This window comes from Rhododendron vialii, chromosome 12a, assembly GCF_030253575.1.
Source record: "Rhododendron vialii isolate Sample 1 chromosome 12a, ASM3025357v1".
NCBI classification, from domain to species: Eukaryota; Viridiplantae; Streptophyta; class Magnoliopsida; order Ericales; family Ericaceae; genus Rhododendron; species Rhododendron vialii.
In genome coordinates this window covers 32,869,505-32,890,877 of record NC_080568.1, presented here as the reverse complement: position 1 = coordinate 32,890,877, position 21,373 = coordinate 32,869,505, and the positions used below count along the sequence as shown (strand labels likewise).

At 37.2% G+C, this 21,373-nt stretch overlaps 3 protein-coding genes and 1 non-coding gene across 6 annotated transcripts in view; 3 read left to right on the top strand and 1 right to left on the bottom strand.

Moving 5' to 3' along the window:
* Positions 1-5,364: 5,364 nt before the first annotated feature.
* TRNAL-CAA (transfer RNA leucine (anticodon CAA)) lies at positions 5,365-5,448 on the bottom strand. Its single transcript has one exon. It is a non-coding gene; the product is annotated as a tRNA-Leu (tRNA).
* A 1,566-nt stretch (positions 5,449-7,014) lies between these two features.
* LOC131309829 (transcription repressor OFP14-like) lies at positions 7,015-8,125 on the top strand. The gene is made up of 2 exons (XM_058336473.1): positions 7,015-7,330; positions 7,547-8,125. The coding sequence occupies exons 1-2, from the start codon at positions 7,030-7,032 to the stop codon at positions 8,017-8,019; spliced, it is 774 nt and encodes a 257-aa protein (XP_058192456.1). The 5' UTR covers positions 7,015-7,029; the 3' UTR covers positions 8,020-8,125.
* A 3,849-nt stretch (positions 8,126-11,974) lies between these two features.
* LOC131309824 (heat shock 70 kDa protein 14-like) overlaps positions 11,975-21,373 on the top strand; it is a 60,850-nt gene continuing 51,451 nt past the window's right edge. The window contains exons 1-2 of the mRNA XM_058336464.1: positions 11,975-12,055; positions 12,492-12,506. The gene's annotated coding sequence lies outside the window, so the exon portion shown is untranslated. The remainder of the gene's footprint in view (positions 12,056-12,491; positions 12,507-21,373) is intronic.
* LOC131309825 (heat shock 70 kDa protein 15-like) lies at positions 13,734-18,567 on the top strand. 3 transcript variants are annotated; one of them, XR_009195022.1, is made up of 7 exons: positions 13,734-15,324; positions 16,036-16,263; positions 16,415-16,510; positions 16,599-16,793; positions 16,875-17,021; positions 17,112-17,942; positions 18,330-18,567. XR_009195022.1 is itself a non-coding variant. In XM_058336468.1 (6 exons), exons 1-6 carry the CDS (start codon positions 14,122-14,124, stop codon positions 17,841-17,843), a joined length of 2,601 nt encoding a protein of 866 aa, XP_058192451.1. In that variant the 5' UTR covers positions 13,734-14,121; the 3' UTR covers positions 17,844-18,567. The 3 variants fall into 3 exon arrangements, 1 of the variants encoding a protein (XP_058192451.1); XR_009195021.1 differs by having other exon boundaries at positions 18,321-18,567; XM_058336468.1 differs by having other exon boundaries at positions 17,112-18,567.

The window sequence follows — 21,373 nt, the reverse complement described above, 5'->3', positions numbered from 1 at the left end:
TGCTTACGCACCCCAAGTAGGCTTGGATGATCTTACTAAAGAGTAATTTTGGGAGCAGATGGAGAAAAGATTATTTAAGAACTTGCCAAGCTGCGAGAAACGAAAGTGGGAGACATTTCTCAAGTTCAGTGTATAAAAAGTATTGATTTGGTGGTGTTGATGAAAGACGAGGCGATCAGGGATGGATGATCGAAAGTCGTATTTCGAGAATTTGTTAAACGAGAAACATGAAGGAGGTTTTGGTGGGGGAAAATGTATGTACCTAGTAAGAACATAGAATATGAGTTTTATAGGAGAATACAAAAGTATGAAGTGGTTAGAACTTTGAAAAGGATGAAATCGGGTAAGGCTTTAGGACCAGATGGTATCCCTATTGAAGTGTGAAAAAGTCTAGGTGACTTGGTTGACGAAGTTGTTTAACAAGATTATTATGACTAGGAAGATACCCAACGAATGGAGAATGAGCACCTTAGTACTATCTATAAGAATAAAGGGAATATTCAAAGCTACAACAACTATAGATGTATTAAATTGATGAGTCATACGTGAAGTTGTGAGAAAGAGTTATTGAGCATCGCTTGAGAATGGTGACTACGGTATCAGAGAAACAGTTTGGGTTCATACCTGGAAGATCAATCATGGAAGCTATCTACCTATTAAGGAGATTGGTAGAAAAACACAGAGTAAAGCAGAAGGATTTCCATATGATTTTCATAGACTTAGAAAAGGCTTATGATAAGGTGCTTAAAGACATCATATGATCGGTTCTGGAGAGAAAGGGAGTTGCAAAAGGATATATCGAGATGATTAGAGATATATATGAAGGTGTCGTCACTACCATTAGATCACTAATAGGGAAAACGAGTGAATTTTCAATCACTGTAAGATTGCATCAAGGATCAGCCTTGAGCCATACCTCTCTGCCTTAATTATGGATGAATTGACTAGACAATTTCAGGAGGATATCCCATGGTGTATGATGTTTGCAGATGACATTGTCCTCGTAGATGAAACCACTAAAGGTGTTAATATGAAACTAAAAATTTGGAGGGAAACATTAGAGTCAAAGGGTTTTTGTATAAGTATGAGTAAAACTGAATATATGGTGTACAAGTTTAGTGGTACCGCGCATGAAGAAAGAATGATGATCCAAGATCAAGAGATACCAAAGAGTGATCATTTTAGGTATTTAGGCTCAATTATTAGTAGAGATGGAGAGATTATCGATGATGTGACCCATAGGATCCAAGTGGAATGGCTCAAGTGGAGGAGCCCTACTGGTGTACTATGTGACAAGAGGGTACCCACAAAATTGAAGAATTTTTTTTACGAAATTGCCATAAGACTAGCGATGTTTTACGGGACAGAATGTTGGCCTATTAAGAAATAACAGGTGAGCAAGATGAGTGCAGCGGAAATGAGAATGTTGAGGCGGATGTGTGGTAAGACTAGACAAGACATGATTAGAAATAAAACGGTTCATGAGATGAGAGGTGTAACATCTATAGAGGAGAAGTTGAGGAAACATAGGCTAAGGTGATTTAGCCACGTCTACCAAAGACCAAGAGATGCAGTAGTTAAAAGAGCGGATAGGATAGCTTTAGGTAGCAATGTTATGGGGAGGGATAGACCTAAATTGACATTAGATGCTGTTATGTGCAAAGATATGAGTATAATGAGTTTGTGTGAACAAATAACCCTTGACAGAGCTCAATGGAAGAAAATGATTTATGTAACTGACTCCAAGTGATTGGGACATGAGGCTCGATTTGGTTGCTTGTTACAAGAGGCAAGAGACTATTCACAAGCTTGTTCTTATTTTATTGCTTCGGCCCTTCTTGGATTCAAATGAACCTGGACATTGGTTTGTCCAGGTACCTCTCCAGAGAGTAAAGTTAGAGAGAGGGGTTTGTTTTGATGCTTTTTGTTTAAGAATAAAGAAACAATATTTGTGATGGGATAGTTTTAATATAGAGAGTCCGATACAGTAAACATTTTGAAAGTAAGTAGTTAAAATAATAGTGACTTTTTAATGTGTAAATTGATCCAAAATATAAATAGGCTGATGCAAATGCTCTTACAAATTTCCATTAGGTCATTTAGCTATTGCGTTTTGTCAAGAAGACCTAGTTAGCTCTGATTGGCCAGTTATATCTAACAGAAAAATCCTTGTGCCACAAACATGGACCTTGGGCTAGAGTAGAAATGAACAATGCATAAAGGCCAAGGCGGGAATTTTATTTCGTGGATTGCTATGTTCGGAAAATTTATTCGGCCCTTCAAGAGCCTTACCACAAATTTGCGGATTCCATATCAATTTGTGATTCGGATAGGCCCTGGAGTAATTCTCCAGAAGTACTAAATAATCTCTCGTGGATCAGGATTGGATTGTCAAGCGGATTGTTTTCCAACGTGAATACAAATAGAGTGCATGAGTGTTTTAAATTGCTTAATATTGGCAAATTGTAACCACCAATCCACCATATTGAAGAATGGAACCACCTTCCTCTGTTGACCTAAAAAAAAAGAAAGAATGGTACCACCTTCATTGTATAAGTAGCCCTGTGCATGCATTTACACTCTTTGCCATAAAAAGACCAACCAGAGACACTCTTAGAGCAAGCAAAGCACACACATTCTCATTCTCTCTCTCTCTCTCTCTCTCTCTCTCTCTCACACACACACACACACACACTGCCATGGATGCCGGAAGTTGGTGCAACTCAGGCCACAGTACTCACGCCGGATATAGCAGGACTTTCTTCACGGGCAACAACAGTACTCGGTTTGTGCCATTTGACTTGCCTGTCAGTAGTGGATCAAAGACACCCATTTGGAGACTTTTATGGAGGAAGATCAAGAAAGGGAAGAAGAAGCTTTTCAACATTTACTCAAGCTCAACCAACCATAATTTCACTTATAGTCCATGCACATATGCCCAAAACTTCGATGAGGGCTCGATGTGGGAAAATCTTGATGATCTCTCCCGTTCATTTTCTGCTCGGTTCGCTGTTCCATCAAGAATCTTTCAGAAGGGTGGAGGATTGAGTGATTGATGATCAATAGTGGTACTCTTTAGTTTGAATCGCCTGCTTATCTTATTACTCTTAAGTTTGTTTTTTTTCCTTTAAACAAATCCGAGCGATGTTGGGCTGAATATCCGTGGATTGTGACAGGAAATCCACTTTGCCTCATACTCCATAATACTACGTCACCTAGTAATTTTATGGTCTGGTCTGCGTAAAGATTCTAGTTGTTTCTAATTAGACAACTCTGATTTTATCCCTTATAGTATTTCGTCGCGTATTTAAATAGTCTATTAAGTATTTATGCCGGCCGTACTTACGTATGTAGTTGCTGTAGTATACGCTAGCTGCTGCTCCATGTCAATTCACAAGCAAATGAAGGTGAATATTTTTTGGCCCCTCTTTTCTTGCACATCTGTTTTCGTGCAACGTCAGCCGCAAGATTGGTGAAAAACTCTTTTTTCGGAAAGAGACTATTGTGCAATCATGCAGATGAAATTCTTGCACATCTGTTTCCGTGCAACGTTAGCTGCAAGAGTGATAAAAAACTCTTTTTTCGGAAAGAGACTATTGTGCAATCATGCAGATGAAATTGCATAAAAAAAAACAGAGGTACGTGCACATTTTCTTGGCTTTCTTGTGTTAAACTTGAAGCAAACCCTTTATGGCAAAATGAATTCTTCAACACTTGCTTTTTAAAAAGTATTGCTTCGCTTTGACATTGATAGCAAATGACCTAACCGAGATCCTAAATTCGATTCTTATAGTCATCGAAAAGTCCTTGGAGCTGTTGATCGAGATTTGTCCGTCATTAACTTTAGAATTCTCAGATTAGCCGAGATGTCATAAAGATTAATCGAAATGTGGGTAACTTGGTTCCGACACCCTATCATGCAAGCAAAATACCGGTGAATATTGAATGTTCAGCGGTTTTGGGGGACCGAGACTGCACAAGTATGAGCGGCGGGGTATTAAAGTTTAGGCAAAATTACATAATTCAATAGGGTCATGTGTAGACACGTGAACATGATTCATAAATTCTACTGCTTTATTTGAATTGCAGTGTGTACAATAATGTCAGAGCTATATATGTACTAGTAAAAATTTGTATGGTCACGCCTTTGTTTCTTTTTTTCCGATGATCAAGGTGTCCAAACCAACTTACGCGCGCTCTTCTCAGCTAATTTCCTTCCTGATCTGGTCAAGAGCAAACCATTTACACCGAGACTAGAGAATTCACAAGAAATTACTTTCTTGCGATCTAACTCAATAATGGAACCCAAATTAATTGTGTGAAAACAAACCCATCAACCAAAGGAACTAACGCTCAGGGCGACCTTTCACTAATAGTGTAAAAATGCGTAGACGTAGTACATATAGAATAAAGATGGCCCAGACATACCAACAGATTGCTGCAGAAGTGTAAGTAGGCATGTGCTGCCCAGGAACAACATTGGGGTCCATGCCTTGACTTAATTCATGAGTATTTCAGCGGGTCAATAACTTGCACTAAAGAGGTGAATTACAACTTCTTTTGATGGTGAAAAAGATTACGAATTCGTTTGCTTTGAGGGTTTGGATCGCCTTTTATAATTTTTTTTTTCCTTTGGATTTGTAGCTTAATTGGAGTTTTTATACATAGACTCGAAGAGTAGAATAGGAAGACCAAGATAAAAGAGATTTGACTTCGAAACAACACTTTAAGAAAAAATGCATGTTTAGTCAAGTTCCTGTTGACGTTCAGTCAAGTTATTTTTTTCTTAGAGACGCATTACGAAATGAACGATTCGGTGATTAACCTATATATTAAGCTTGCAAAAAATAAAAGAACACAACTTTTAAAACAACTCTGGTGTGGTTTAGAGAGGCAAGGCAAGGCAAGAGAGAAAAAACTAGAGAAAGACAAATGGAGTAGGAAAGATCATTAATGCAGGGTAACGAAGCAGTTTCAATTTCAAAAAAGAGTAACAAGCTGGGAGGGGCAGTATAGAAAAATAAAAGAAGAAGATAAATGATTTTCACACTCCCCTTTTGATATTCACTTTTCTTTTTTTTTAATGAAAAAAATATGCCCTTTTCAACACTAAAAAATAAAAACGGGAGTGGGGATATCAAAAAAGGGGGTGTGAAATCACTTCCCAAAAAAGAAAAAAGAAAAGAAAAGGGCTTGATATAGTTGGATTGGGAAACGCTGTAGTGCGCTATTTTTTTCTAGAAAAGTTTGTTTTTAATCTAACCGTTAGTTGATGAGATCAATGATTGTACACTATCCTACAGACGCACTACACTTGGGGTGCACTATAGCACCCTGAGTCTTCAGAAGAAATCAAAAAAGAAATGTCAGAAGTGGGATTTGAACCCACGCTCTCTCACGAGAACCAGAACTTGAGTCTGGCGCCTTAGACCACTCGGCCATCCTGACACCCGCACTAAATCTTCAACCAAAATTATATATATTAAATAAACATCGCAGGAATAAGTAGGCCCAGACAATTTTGGCCCAGGCCCAACAAAATGAAAAAGCCTAAAACCAGCCTCTCTAAATTTTTTCCAATAACTATATTTCCCCTTATCCATAGAAATTGTTTTACATATAAGAAAAATTGCAAAAGGATCATGGATATCTGTATAAATACTTATTGATATATGTGTAAAGTCAATTCACGTTTTAGCATTACGTGTACGTTATTCGCTGTCCAGTGGGATGTGGGTAGCAGAACCGTATACATAATGGGACGTCGAATTAATCAGTGCAATTTATTGGCCTTTTGACTCTTTGATCATTCCACCTTTTTTTTAAAAAAAAAACGATCATTCCACTTTTGCTTAATTTTTTCTTGCCTGTCGAATGGCATGTTCTTCTCGATTGCAATACGCCGGTCAATCCTTTTCCCTTACAACCGTGCTTTAGAGTTTTTCCTTAATAATCTCATAAAGCTCATGCGTTAATTCTTTTGATATCATATTTATTGATCTCATCTCTTAATCAATCCCGTTAATAAAGACATGTTTTAATTCATTGTATGTGCTAGGTATATATTGGAGTAGTAATTTTTTTCGAACCCCGATATATCATTACAGCAAGGAATGAAGAAAAATCCATAGCATTGATTGACTTCTTCTTTTTTCCCCTTCTTTGTATGTTGTAGCAAAATTAAAGATCATTTTCTATTTTTATTGGTGTAAGAAAATATCGTCTTCTCTTCTTCTTTTGAATTGAGACAATTTCGATCCGTCTTTCAAGTTGCACATATTCAAAAAGATGATCCTTTCTGCAGGCGGTTGGACAAAGGACAAGCTAATAGCACAATATTGAAATGAAAGAATGAGCAAATTTTTTTCTAGATAAGGTTTATTTGAGACTATTTATTAACTTCCCAACTTTGCACATCCGAAGTCTAGCATGAAAATTTTAATGTTCTCAAAACACACAAGATTCTATCAATCCAATACCATATCTATAATGTCCTTTACTAGCAAGTCAATTTATTTATGGTCATACCTCATTGAATAAAATCGAACGCCTCGTTTGGAAGCTATGGAAGAGAAAGGAAAAAGAGAATGAAAGTTTGGGGGAAAATTTACTACTCATAAGCTTTAGTTTGGTTATTTTATTCTCTTTATTCTCTCAAACCAAATAAAGGAATAGCAAAAAAAGGGAAATGATATTGGCACTCTAAAAATTGATGCAGACACTCCAAAAAATAAAGGAAAGTGACTTTGGAGTTACACTGATTTTGGAGTGCCTGCATCAATTTTTGGAGTGCCAATATCATTTCCCCAAAAAAAATATTAAGTCATAATCCATTTGGTCAAACTTGGAATGAAAAGAGAAAAAATGTTATAACCAAAATCTCACATTAAATACCAAATCCAACTTTAATGCTTTATGTCAATTACTTGAAAGTTTGTTAAAATCTTCCTTCATATTACTTCCATGCTTTTTGGTGTATAAAAACCACTCCACCCCCATGGATATTACAAACAAAAACTAATAAAGAAAATGCCAAAACCCCTTCAGAAGTCTCTTCAGGACTATATTTCCAAGATCAAAAAACGAAAAACCTACTCGCGTAAATTCCGTGTCCCCTCTAGAATTTTGTCATACTCTTCTAAGAGGAAAATTCTAAGAGCTTGCAAGCATCCCAAGACACGATCGATTGCTGTCGATGATGCAGCAGCAACGCTAGCAGACATTGATAAGTTTATGTTCGAGAATTTCAATTCGTTGTATTTGGAGGACGACGAAGAAGATGACAAGAAGCAGAAAATTCAAGAAAATGATCGCGGCCTATCAAGCCCGGGTAAGATTCTTCTCAATCGTGAGCTTTTTGCTAATAACGAAATTATATGGTGTAATGGTAGGAATTCAAGTGGAGTTCTCTACAATGTATCAACAAATAAATTGACATAACTTTAATTTTTAGAATTAATTTACACACTTTTTGTTTTTTATCATCTACACTTTTATTTTATATTTGTTAAAGCGAATTTTCTACCATTGACATCTCTTTTTTTAGATTATGAAGAAAAAATCGGGACGATTTTGCTGGAATCGCCCCGGTTCACCGATCCGCCACCGGATCTTTGCGGATCCCATCGCTTTTTTGTGGGCTCCACCTCATCGAGTTCTCTAATCACGAAATCGAGCACAATTGCGTCCGACGACAAAGGCTCGAGCTCTGCCACCACCGCCGTCGGTAAAATGGGCGCGGATGATTTCATCACGATTTTGAAATACTCTCCGAGTCCGTACAACGATTTCAGGAACTCGATGGAGGAGATGATCGAGGCGCGGCTGAACGATCGGGGCAGGGTGGATTGGGAGTTCATGGAGGAGCTTTTGTTCTGTTACTTGGATTTGAATGAGAAGAAGTCTTACAAGTATATATTGAGCGCTTTTGTCGATCTCGTCGTTGTTTTGCGGGAAAAGTCCGGCAGAGTTCCGGTGAAATCGCGGCGTGGTCCGTCGGCCGGCGATCGGAGAAAGTAATTGAAAGAGATTGTGTAATGCCAGGTTTGCTGAACAAATGTAGATACAATGGAATTGTGTAATGTAAGCTGCCAAATGTGAATGTAATGATTATAAAAAAAAAGAAGAAGGTGAAATCACTGAAATGTATGATAACTTACCATTTTACATCACAAAAATAACTGTCTTCCTCCTTGGGAAATAATTTTAGTACTCTCTTCTTTAAAATCGAAATGAATGACGATCTTATACTATACAAGAATAAATTTTTTACACCGCTGGTGTAAGCATTTGTTTATTCCAAATCAATTACATCGCGCCAAATTGCAAAACAGTGGTCTCAGTCAATAGAACATGGCGACGTGACGTAATATAATTGATTTGGAGAAAACAAATATTTACACCGACGGTGTAAAGAATTTATTCTCTGTACTAAAGGGGTTAAAATTGCTGATCGGTCGAGTCGTAATCTATGTGTTGAATTTTACTTCTCAAGTGTTTTATGAATATGAAAAATTAATATTGTTGATCAAGCGTGTTCATGCAGCTTGACGATGACCTAAAAGAGGGAAGAACCTAGATTGGCAAGTGTCAATCAAGAAAATATCAAAATGGGCAAACACCAAAGACTGTGTTTAGATGGCAGCCTGACAGGTATCTTAGGGGACTTGGGGGGCTGCTGTCCCTTAAAGGGACTGTAGCGTGCTGTCCCGGCCGAGGGGGCCCTGCTCCGGTCTCGCTCCGACGATCGGAAACGTTTACTTCGTAGAGCTCGTTGAGTTGAACAAGTATGCAAAAAATCAGTTTGATCGGATATTCTTAAGTGCCTGATTGGAACACATATAATTTATCAATAATGGGTTATAGTAGATTTGATCCAGTGTTTCGGATTTATTCTTTTCAAGACAAAAAGGTTTCGATTAGGCATTTAATGATATCCGATCGAGCTAATTTTTTTACATATTTGTTCAACTCGAAGAGCTCTACGAAGTGAATGTTTCCAATCGTCAGAGCGAGACTGAAGCGGGGCCCCCTCAGCCGGGACTGTCTGATCGGAACACATATAACTTATCAATAATGGGTTCTAGTAGATTTGATCCAGTGTTTCGGATCTATTCTTTTCAAGACAAAAAGGTTTCGATTAGGCATTTAATGATATCCGATCGAGCTAATTTTTTTACATATTTGTTCAACTCGAAGAGCTCTACGAAGTGAATGTTTCCAATCGTCAAAGCGAGACTGAAGCGGGGCCCCCTCGGCCGAGACAACACGCTACTGTCGCTTGAAGGGACAACAGCCCTCCCAAGTCCTATCTTAGGGGAGAATGAGAATGTGATTTCGGAATTCTAACATTTCTATATCTTGAATTCCTTGCTCATCAATATGAAAAAAGATCAATATAAGAAGGAAACGTTTGACTTTAAGATATTTTCAAAATAAAAATGATTCTAACACTTTTTTATTACAACTTAAGAAAAAATTATCCATCCCTTTTTTGATCTTAACAAACCCAAATGGAAAATTTTATAATTTATTTTTTAAAATTCTCTTCAAATAGGATTAGTTTCTTCCAAGAATAGTTTCAGAACAAATAATACCACCCATTGAAAAATAGGAGCACATACGAAAATGAAATTTCTAATTAACTTATGCACAACCATTTGTTAACAGCTATCACGATCAACCAATACTTTTATCACACCCATATATAATATAATTCAACGAGCAACTAATAAAAAAAATATATATGAATTTCTTTTCGCCCATTTGTCTGTAACTGTTTTATCTGGGCTTTCAGGCCTTGAGGTGTTGGGGCTTTGTTCCTATTGGGTGTTGCCTTGGTTGGTTTCTTGTCAATCAAGGGTTTGGATCTCGGATTGGACTTTTCGTTTTCTCCTTGTCCTTTTAATCTTTGTAACAAATTTAAAAGTTAGCAAAAATTTCTTTTCGCCTTTCAAAAAAAAATAAAATGAATAGTTTTAAAACTCTACTTCCTGTAAGTTAACGAATGCTATTTTTTTTTAACATTGAAAATGATTATTGCAACGGAATGTTACAACTTGAGTTTTTTTTTCCCCTTCAAATCAAAGGAATGCTGCAGGCTTACAACTGAGAAAAAATTATCAAGCACTACTACTTTGAATCATGCATTCAAGAAATAGGTGAAACAACTTGTTACCGAAAAAAACTAAGTTTATTCTTTTGTATGACTAAAGTTTCCATAATGTTTTTCTATTGTTACCTCAGTTGATAGAAGAAATGAATTGAATAGAATTTTCTGATGGATGAGTGGACAATGTACAACACCATAATGATAGAGTTTGAGATTGACGATGGGGAGAAAAAAATAAAACTAAGTTTATTCTTTTGTAGGACTAAAATTTCTATAATGTTTTTATATTGTTACCTCAGTTGATGGAAGAAAGGAATTGAATAGAATTTTCTGATGGATAAGTGGACAATGCACAACGCCACAATGATAGAGTTTGAGATAGACGATGGGGAGAAAAAAACGTTTTGATAATAAAAGGCACGTTGTTAAATAAAGAAATAATATGATCAGGAAAATAAGATCTTTGTACCGGTTCAAACAGAATGAAAATTGAAACACTTAATCTTTTAACTATTTTTTTAATGTATAAAACTCTTTGGGATCCGGGCGTTGAATGCACACTATTTCCGAAACATGCCATAAAAAATTTGGCCAAACAATATAAGTTATTTACGAAGATACCATTGGTTTGTATGTGAAGGGTGGAGAAATCTGGATCGTTGAATTTGTTTGTATGGATAGATAAAATTTGTGTCAGAGAGAAATCTGAACCGTTGAGAAAGAATATTCCTAAAAAACATTTCTAAATACCCTTGTGTTTTATTAGATAGATTTGTTCATGCGAGTTTTCTACCATTGCTTTCCTGCGCATTGAATAGTGAACAAATTAAAAATTTGCATAAACTAAGATAAACAATGAGTGCACATAAATAAAAAGGAAGTGCAAAAATAACTTAAATTTTTGCATTCTAATTTTTGGAGTTATTGAATTTTTTTATATCATTAATCAAAAGACTTTAATATTCCGACTTGCCTAGAATGGAAGAATTAGAAAAACCTAAAATAAGTTTGACAAGTTGAACTTTTTCGATTTATTTTCTCCTTTAGTAAAAAGGTGGCTTTTCACCAAAACAATTGCTTATCCATTTCCTTGTGTTGAGATGAATCGAAATATAAAAGCCTTTCCACTCAAAATTTCAGGAATAACTATAGCAAAACAAGATTTGAACTTGGGAACCAAAGACTTGCCTGCTCCGACACACTTATGGCTTGTTTCAAAACTTTTGCTCACGACACTCAATAAATTTTCTCTATTTATCTTTCTTCATTTTGTGCATATTGTCAAATATTAGGTCTATCTCCAATCTTTCTCCGCCCATACCCCAATAATTGGGGGCTACATGGGTTTTGTTATTATTGTTATTGTATCTCTCTCCACTTATTACTCTAAAAAATCTACTTCAAAATTCAAACCGAACAGAGCCTTAAAGAAAAGTAGCACATCATGATTTACGCAAAAAACAAACCTACTTTTCTTTCATAAATTAAGCCTCTCAATGGTACTTAAAGAAAAGAAAGGAAAATTAATTTTTTTTTCCTTCTATTGCTTGATTGTAAAAAAAAAAAGAGAGAACAAAATAAAGATTTAAAGTTTAGTGAATAATACTAAATTTTTTCTCAAATTTTCTCCTATTTCCCGCTGATTGTCTTTTCTTTTCCTTTCATTTCCTTTCCTTCGCTCTAAAGAAAAGTTACGCATCATCCCTGGTTCTTAAGCCCCTTCCAGCTCAATAATGCAAAGTGGAAAGAGAATCTTCCACGTTAGCAATTAGTTCAGTTAACATTGGTAATCATCCAAGAAGTGAATTGAATCACGATCACTCTCTTTCTCCCTCTAACTTTCTTCATCTCCGTTACTTCTGGTTTCATTTCCATTCTGTGTTCTTCTAAGAAACCATTAAATTCTTTTACCTTTCGTTGATCCTCGCCGACCGAAGGTAACAGGTAACGACACTGTTAGCTTAACTCAACTCAAGCGTCTTTCCCGGTGTACACTTTTACCTCATGATTCTTCGAATGGTCTCTGAAATGGGTTCCTTAAATATCATTTTGTTGAGAGTAAAAATCGAAAAGTGGGTTTAGTACTGGTTTCCAAAATCTATTTCCAAACTTGAGACAATAATTTCCGTTATTGAAATTGCCTATTTTGAGAGTTGATTAAGTTGGTTCAACACTTCATTCCATGCTTTGTTGATGTGGGGAGACAGGGATTGTTTTTCGTGAAATCCATCAAGAAAGGATTTGATGTTTTATGCTATGTTTGGATTGGTAAAAGAAATGTTAGAAGTAAAAGAAATTTAGGAAGAATCTAAGAGGAATTTTTTTAAAAATTCTTTTTGAATTGTAAAGAGAACCAAGCATAATTAATGTTTCATCCCAGGTGTGACGGAGATATACGGAGATATTCTGGGGTGATGCAAAGAGGAAATGGGCACTATCATTCTTTCGTTCACTTTTCTTTTTTTTCTTTTCTGGTTACTTTTGAAAGCACTAGAGTTATATTTATGAATATTCTTTTCACCCTTTTCAAACCCCATTTTGTTCATCATATTGGTTTTGGTACTTTTTTTTTTGTAAAATTGGTACCAATCAAATGATTTTTGCAATATCTTTAAAACAAGACCAATATTGAGTAAATTTTTTTTTTATAAAGTTAGAAATATTAGAACTTGAATTTTGGAAGGATAAGTGATGAAGTTTGAGATTTGGGGTGAGTTTTTTAAAATATAGAGGAAGAAATAGAGTATTGGGGGTTGGAGTTGTTATGAATAAAAAAATCCTCTAAATCTACTATCTGATTATAAAATAGTATTTTGGTCCTCCAAAATGAAGATTTAGAGGATATTGGGGTGGGGAATGCACAGTGACTAGTTCATAAGTTCGGGCTTTCTTTTTCCATATCGGTGGTAATTCTCATGTTTAACGGTTAGATTACTAACAACCTGAAAGAGGTGGGGTATGCAGTGGCGTAAGCAGGAATAAGAGGGGGCCAAACCTGAAGTTATTTAGAGTTTGGAATGCAGTGGCGGGCTGGAATGAAATTTTCAAGATTATTAAGGACCTAAAATATTTGGCTTTATTATAATGGATACACTGCATGAGAAAAATGGCTCTACTGTAGTTTAGGGGTGCCTTTGCCCCCGTCCACACCCCTTTCCATCTACACTATAGGAATGGTAATAAGCATTGTTTCACCATTGAAATTCGGTCGATACCGGTCACTGAGAGCCTCATTGGTTGTCGAAGATTTGTTTCTAGCGCTAGTGATAGTTTCATACATTTAGTTTCGTTTTGACTTTCTAGACTTCAGAAATTATTTGCAAGGAAAAGCAAAAAGAAAGAATATTAGGATGCGTTCTCTTGGACTTATCTTAAATCTGAAAGTTGTCCTTATTTGAATTTTTTTTTGTATTTGTTGTTTTGCGCCAAACTTTTGTGGGTTATTGATTCGTCTCGACGAGAGAAATCGGAAAAATAAAAAGTGATTATTTCTCAAAATACTTGGTTAAGTACTTGCTTTGGCAAACTGCACTAGTAGGTTTTAGGAATGTGTGCAGATGTACTTGTCATGTGAGTCAAAAGTTCCTAGCATTCATTGAACTTTGATTTGTCCTGGAGTTCACATTAAATTGGGTATAATCTTGGTTGGTTAAGTTCTATATCTGACTCATCTCATCAGGGCTAGGCCTAAATCTAATTAATTCAATCCCTTGCTTGCTAATACTTATCTTTGTTCGTATATATAACTGTTGCCGTATACTAGTTAGATGCCATATGATACACGAATACTAGAAAGGAAGGAAAGGAATGCATAAAGAAGGAATTCTAAAGCAACAGTCATGTCGGATATACGAGCAAATGCATCGGAAAGCTACCAAACATTGTGAATATTTGGGGATTTTTATGGGTTGAATCATGAGAGTTTTGGTATGATGCTGAATTGTTAGTGAATTCCAAGGGTTAATTTTGATTTATTTTCAGGCCTATATCTTCTGCCGAGAACCTAGCATATGTGTGCGGCCAAGAAAAACTTTTGTACCAAAATGAGTTTTGTTGGTTTTGACCTTGGGAATGAGAGCTGCGTGGTCGCTGTTGCAAGGCAAAGAGGAATCGATGTTGTACTCAATGATGAATCCAAGGGCGAGACTCCCGCCATCGTATGCTTTGGTGAGAAACGGAGATTCCTTGGGACAGCTGGAGCTGCATCAAGTATGACGAATCCAAAGAACACTATTTCTCAAATAAAGCGTCTGATTGGCCGCCAGTTCTCAGATCCCGAGCTGCAACAAGATCTCAAAGCACTGCCTTTTGCTGTTACCGAAGGCCCTGATGGATTCCCGTTGATTCATGCGTGGTATTTGGGAGAGACAAGGACGTTTTCACCAACCCAATTATTGGCAATGGTGCTCTCTGATATGAAGAGCACGGCAGAGAAAAATTTAAATGCTGCAGTTGTTGATTGTTGTATTGGGATTCCTGTTTATTTCACTGACCTTCAAAGAAGAGCTGTCTTGGATGCGGCTACTATTGCTGGTTTGCACCCTCTCCGATTACTTCATGAAACCACTGCTACTGCATTGGCATATGGGATTTACAAGACAGATTTGCCAGAGAATGGCCAACTGAATGTCGCATTTGTTGACATTGGCCATGCAAGTATGCAGGTTTGCATTGCTGGCTTCAAGGAAGGCCAGTTGAAGATATTGGCCCATTCATTCGACCGTTCTTTGGGTGGCAGAGATTTTGATGAAGCTTTATTCCAATATTTTGCCGCAAAGTTCAAGGAAAAGTATAAGATTGACGTTTACCAGAACGCTAGGGCCTGTCTTCGGCTTCGCACTGCTTGTGAAAAGCTTAAGAGAGTTCTTAGTGCAAACACAGAGGCACCTTTGAATATAGAGTGCCTGATGGAAGAGAAAGATGTCACGGGCTTCATTAAGAGAGAAAACTTCGAAAAAATTAGCATTCCGATTTTGGAACGCGTGAGGAAGCCTCTGGAGAAGGCTCTCTCAGAAGCTGGCCTGAGAGTTGAGAATATCCATTCAGTTGAGGTTGTTGGTTCAGGCTCTCGTGTTCCTGCCATTATCAGGATATTGACAAAGTTCTTCCGGAAGGAACCTAGGTGTACAATGAATTCAAGTGAGTGTGTAGCCAAAGGCTGTGCTTTAGAGTGTGCAATCCTCAGTTCCACATTTGAAATTCAGAAATTCCAGGTAGAGAATCATCTTCCTGTTTTATCGGCTTACTTCTTTTGTTATTGTCCATCTGTTTATTGTTTACATGCTCCGTTTGGCTCTTGATCCCTGTTTGTTTGCTAGAAAAGAATATGTTGTTATGTTAGTGTTCTAAAATTTGCGTTGTTCTTTAGAATTCCACAATCAATCCCGGATCCATCTATTTGAGGTGTGCCTTGGTTATTAAGTTGATGGGATAGTGAGGTCAATTTTGCAACCGTTTCAGATGGGTTTTTATAATAGCATCTGTCTTCATAAAAATAAAAAATAAAAACTTATCGTGGACATTCTTGATTAATTTTATCCACATCCTGTAGTTTACTTGAAATTAATCTTTTTTTGTGGTAAGGAGGCATGATAAAATCATGAAAGATTTATGGATTTAGATTCAGGGTATTTACATGTTTTAATGTGATATTACTTGATTCACTTCCTTTTCTTTCCACTTGCAGGGTGAGATATATATATCTCTTACTAATAATATTACAAAAGAAACTTATTCATACTACGAGGATACTGCATATCTTCTTGTTTCATAGGTGTACTTAATTATTTCCCATTCTTGTTGTACAGTTTGCTGTTACTGAAGAGATAGGCAAAGAAAGTTAATTGTTACCTCCCTTTCCCCTTTTATTGATTGCATCAGATTTATGCTATGGCATTGTGATGAAAATTTTGTTCTGATTTAAGGTCAATGAGAGTTTCCCATTTCCCATTGCTTTTTCTTGGAAAGGCGCCTCTCCTGATGCTCAGAATGGAGTTTCAGATGATCAGATAAGCGCTATCGGTTTCCCAAAGGGGGATGACATACCGGGCATGAAGACTTTGACACTTTACAGATCAGGAACCTTTACTGTTGATGTTCAATATGCTGATGTGAGCGAATTACAGGCAACAGCAAAGATTAGCTCATATACGGTAATTTATGCAACAATTCTGCTCGGTTGGACTTTTCGTTTTTTGATTGGCTTAAATTTAGGATATTATTGTGCATTTAGACAATATACTTGACATACATTTTTTTGAAACGGCAATATACTTGACATAATTGAAACAAATTTGTGGACAGATTGGCCCTTTTCAATCCACACAGAGTGAACGGGTAAAACTGAATGTGAAAGTTCGCCTAAATCTGCATGGCATTGTGTCGATTGAGTCGGCAACAGTAAGTCCTAGTGACTGTCTTTCTTATTGACTGCAAATGATTAGGGCAATGTTGATATTGCAATTTATTTCTTTTATAACTACTACAGACTTATGAAGAGGCTAATAAGGCAAAGAAGACAAATATTCCTGTGGTCGAGCATATTTATGGAGGAATGTGCCCTGCAGATGTGCAAAAAGCGATTGAGGAAGAGTTTGAAATGGCTTTTCAAGATCGAATTATGGAAGAAACACTAGATAAGAAGAATGCCGTGGAGGCCTATGTCTATGATATGAGAAACAAGGTACTATTGTGGCCCATAATTTGATTATTCTGTTGCAAGTGTGAATATTTTCAGCTCAGCAGTTCTTCTTGTGTTTTCCAGCTTCATGGCATATATCAAGAGTTTGTTACAGATCCAGAGAGGAAAGGCCTTACTGCTGAACTCCAGGAGGTGGAAAATTGGTTGTATGAGGATGGTGCGAACAAGGCTAAAGGCGTCTATGTTGCCATACTTGAGGAGCTGAAAAAGGTTAGCTTTTGCTGTTGATTTCATTGATTTACTTCAGGCACTTTTCTTTCTTTTCTTTTTAATAACTAACATGGAATTCAACATCTGCAGCAAGGCGATGCCATTGAGGAGCGTTACAAGAAGTACGTAGAGAATTGTAACTTTCTAGAGGGCCAGGAGGGAGTCGACACTGGGACTGTTGAACGGGTTGCTGAATCTCATGCTCCGAGTGTGGAGCCTTCTACCTCTCAATTGGAGGTTCCTCGCAGGGGTCTACCTCGCGATTTGCGAGAGGGTGATTATTTGGTTTTGCGTTATCCGGATGGGTCCGCCGGCATAAGACTATGGGCGCAAGAGGAGATAAGGTTAACTCCTAGAACTTTGTTTGCTGAGGTTCGAGAGGAGCATAAAGCCATACTGTCAAACATCTTTGAACTGTGGCCAAGTACTTTTGTTCGTCTTGTTGGTGCGAGCTCGATTTCTAGGAAGCTTGCCTTGGACTCCCTGGTATCTTTCGTGGAGGCGTTGGAGAATATGAGTTTGCCTCAAGCTACACCAGGAGATTTTGATTCTGCTCGCAATGGTTTGCAGGCGTTGACGCATTTTAAATTGGAAGTTGGTTGGCTTCGTAAGAGGTTGGACCGTATGGCTTCGCTACTTGAGCTCCCGGTTGCACGGGACCAGTTGGAGAAGGTGGGCAAGGAAATAGAAGAGATGGAGGAGGTGGTGAGGCGATTGAAAGACAAGAAGGAAGGACTTGTGCAGCGCGTATCCGAGCTTGAGAGTGCCAGTTCGGGGGGGTTTGACATGTCTAGTCACGCGGGGCAGGGTTTGAGAGGGTGAGGGAGTGCGTTGTACTTGGGCGGTTCACCCTTTTGGTTTATGCTCATCTCCCTTGTTTTATTTCGGGTAGCTGTGTTATATGTTGGGTACATACAATATGTACATATAGATTTTGTGGGGCCCAATTCGGGTCCCACAAAGATGATCCGAACCGCTCATTATTTTTAAAACATCTTTTTATGAAGTCTTGTAAAAAATCAGCTCAATCCGATATCATTAAGAATTTTTTCTGAATTTGTAAGGGCGAAACTAAGCAGTTAAGTAGTTTCGCCTCCACAAATTAAGAAAAAATCCTTACCAATATCGGGTTGTGCTGATTTTTTACAGGGCTCCATAAAAAAATGTTTGAAAAATAATGGGTGGTTTGAATCATCTTTGTGGGACCCGAGGTGGGCCCCACAAAACTGATATGAACATAATATGTACATTTCATATGTACCCCTAGCATTTTTGGTGTTATATGGATGCTAGCAGGAGCAGTAGCAGTAGTAGTAGGCTTCATGTGTAATGGATTCTAAATAGTGAAAGGCGTAGGAGAAATGTCACATGTTCCTGGAAGTCAAGCGCAGTGCTCTGCGTTTTGATCGAGATTTTTATTCGGATGTTCATCTCGAATCAAAATTATGTATTTTTGAGTGTTTTGGTAGTTCGCCTTCCTAGCTACTTCCATCTTCCTTGTAATGATCTTTAAGTAATGAATGCATGGAGTATCTTTATGTTGCCCTTGAGAAGTCTCTTCAGGACTATATATTTCCAAGATCAGAAAAACGAAAAACCTAATCGCATAAATTCTATCAGCCTCTTCTAAGAGGAAAATTCTAAGAGCTTGCAAGCATCCCTAAACACGATCAATTGTTGTTGGTGATGAGGCAGTAACACTAGCAAATATCGACTAGTTTCTATTCGAGAATTTCAAGTTGTTGTACTTGGAAGATGACAAGAAGAAGAAAAAAATTTCAAGAAAATGATCACGGCCTATCAAGCCCGCGTAAGGACGTTTTTATCAATTGTGAGCTTTTCGCTAATAACGAAATGATATTGTATAATGGTAGGAATTCAAGTGGAGTTCTCTGCAATGTATCATCAAATAATTTGAAATAACTTAATTTTTGGAATTAATTTTCACACTTTTATCATCTAAACTTTTATTAATATATATATATATATATATATATATATATATATATATATATATATATATTTGTTCAAGCGAGTTTTCTACCATTGCCTTCCTATGCATTGAATAGCAAACAAATTTAAAATTATAAATTTGCATAAACTAAGATAACAACGAGTGCACATAAATAAAATAAAAAGGAAGTGCAAAAATAACTTAAATTTTTGTATTCTAGTTTTTGGTGTTATTGAATTTTTTTATCTCATTAATCAAAAGACTTTAATGTTCTGACTTGCCTAGAATGAAAGAATAAGAAAACCAAAAATAAGTTTGACAAGTTGAACTTTTTCGACTCATTTTCTCCTTTAGTGAAAACTGAAAATGTAGCTTTTAACCAAAACAATTGCTTATCCAATTCCTCGTGTTGAGATGAATTGAAATATAAAAGCCTTTCCACTCAAAATTTCAGGAAAAACTATAGCAAAACAAAATTTGAATGAAACAAAATTGGGCTTTCGATTAATTGGCATCTCTTTTTTAGATGATGAAGGAAAAACTGGGACGATTTTATTAGAATTGTCCTGGTTTACCGATCCGCCACCAGATCTTTGCATAGGGATGGCCATTTTGGCCAATCTATTAAGCTGGCCTGTTCGGCCAAAAAAATAAGCTGGCTTTCCCCGCCGGAAATAAGTCAAAAAAGCCATCAAATCTCTGACTAAAAAAAGCCAACCTTAAAAAGCTGGACAACAGAGGCGTGAAATTACCAAATTGCCCTGAATATTTGTCTTGTTCTGGCTTCCCAACAAGGGGTATTTTTGGAACACTGGGGTCGGGTCGGGTCTCTTGTGTGTGTCAGACGGGGGAGTCAGGGAAATGGCTTTTTTGGGAATTGCCAATAAGCCAAATGGGATTTTTTGTCGTTAATGTTTTTGTGATTTTTCGAAAAAAAGAAGAAGAAGAGAAGAATACCAAAACTTTTCCAAATTTTGTTCTAATTTGAAGAATATATATACAGGGAGCATTTCGGGGACACAAAAAAGACACTCCATTTCAACCATTGAAGCCAATGGCTGAGATTAGAAGTTCACCAAGAATTACTATTGGCCGCAAAAAATTACTCCTAGCCGCAATGAATTACTCTTGACCGCTAAGAATTACATTTGGCTGCAAATAATTACTCTTGGCCACATCAAATTGTACTTGGTCACATCAAATTGCACTTGGCCGTATCAAATTGCACTTGACCGTATTGAATTGCACTTGGCCGTATTGAATTACTTTTGGCCGCATCGAATTGCACTTGGCTGCATCTAATTTCACTTGGATGCTACGAATTGCACTTGGCCGCATCGAATTACTTTATGGTCTCGCAATTCTTTACAACCAAGTGCAATTTTGTGTGGCCAAGTGCAATTTGATGCGGCCAAAAGCTGGATATTCGGAGATTTTTTCGGAGATTAGAGCGGATACCAATTTTTATTTTAAAAAAATTCTGAGATCGGATTGGATTTGGGGATGAGTTTGTCCCCGATCCGATCTGTATTCAATCCGCCTCGAATTCCAAATATGCCAATATCCACTTCTGATCTGCCCTTTTGCGATCACCGTCTTTGCAGGTCCCATTGCTTTTTTGTGAGCTCCATGTCATCGGGTTCTCTAATCATGAAATCGAGCACAATCGTGTCCGACGACAAAGGCCTGCTGCTTCGTTCTCCAAGATAATGTGGAATAATACCCCAAGCGTAGGATTTAATATGTCTGTTGAAGCATAATAATCCGGAAGACCGGGATCGTACTCAAGGGAATAATTATATGGCTTAGTCGGATTTGTAGATGCAAGTAAGCTCGGGTTTTCGGCCTTTAGACAGCCAATTTTGTTTTACTTTAAACGGTGGAAATAAAAGGCCAAATTAAAAACGAATTAACTAGAGAAAAGATAAGCTAGGTCTAGGAATTATTAACACTCAAGACTTGAGCTAAATCACACTCTTCACCCAATTACACAATTTAAGATACTTGATTAAAGTTCTCAAATCGGAAGATAAAATGATTTGAGAACCAAGCTAGCTCTAGAGTTCATTTGGCAAATACCTTGAGCGACAGAGCTTTAAGCATCATGTGTGGTGGGTAGGCGATGCTCCCACCTACACATGATCAAAGAGGTTAACACCTCGGTAATTTGACAAACAAACCCGAACCCCACATCAATTTTCAAATCAAAGATTAAAGCTTTATTGGGTGCAAAATACAATTTTCGCCCGAGCCATGAGGTGCTAATCACCACATGACCTAGCCTTAGAAAACTACTCACCCATATCTAGAGAGATAAGAGCAAGCAAAAATCTACTTAACATAATGAAATAATAAGACTTGAAAAAAACTAGAGATTAAGATAGATCGGGAGTAAAGA

What these genes read in the sequence shown, in the direction of transcription:
- LOC131309825 (XM_058336468.1), top strand. Translation starts at nt 14,122, where the DNA reads ATGTGTGCGGCCAAGAAAAACTTTTGTACCAAAATGAGTTTTGTTGGT. An exon ending in TGTCGATTGAGTCGGCAACA is followed by an intron (nt 16,511 to 16,598) that starts GTAAGTCCTAGT and finishes TAACTACTACAG; the next exon opens with ACTTATGAAGAGGCTAATAA. An exon ending in TACTTGAGGAGCTGAAAAAG is followed by an intron (nt 17,022 to 17,111) that starts GTTAGCTTTTGC and finishes CAACATCTGCAG; the next exon opens with CAAGGCGATGCCATTGAGGA.
- LOC131309829 (XM_058336473.1), top strand. Translation starts at nt 7,030, where the DNA reads ATGCCAAAACCCCTTCAGAAGTCTCTTCAGGACTATATTTCCAAGATC. An exon ending in TCGCGGCCTATCAAGCCCGG is followed by an intron (nt 7,331 to 7,546) that starts GTAAGATTCTTC and finishes CTCTTTTTTTAG; the next exon opens with ATTATGAAGAAAAAATCGGG.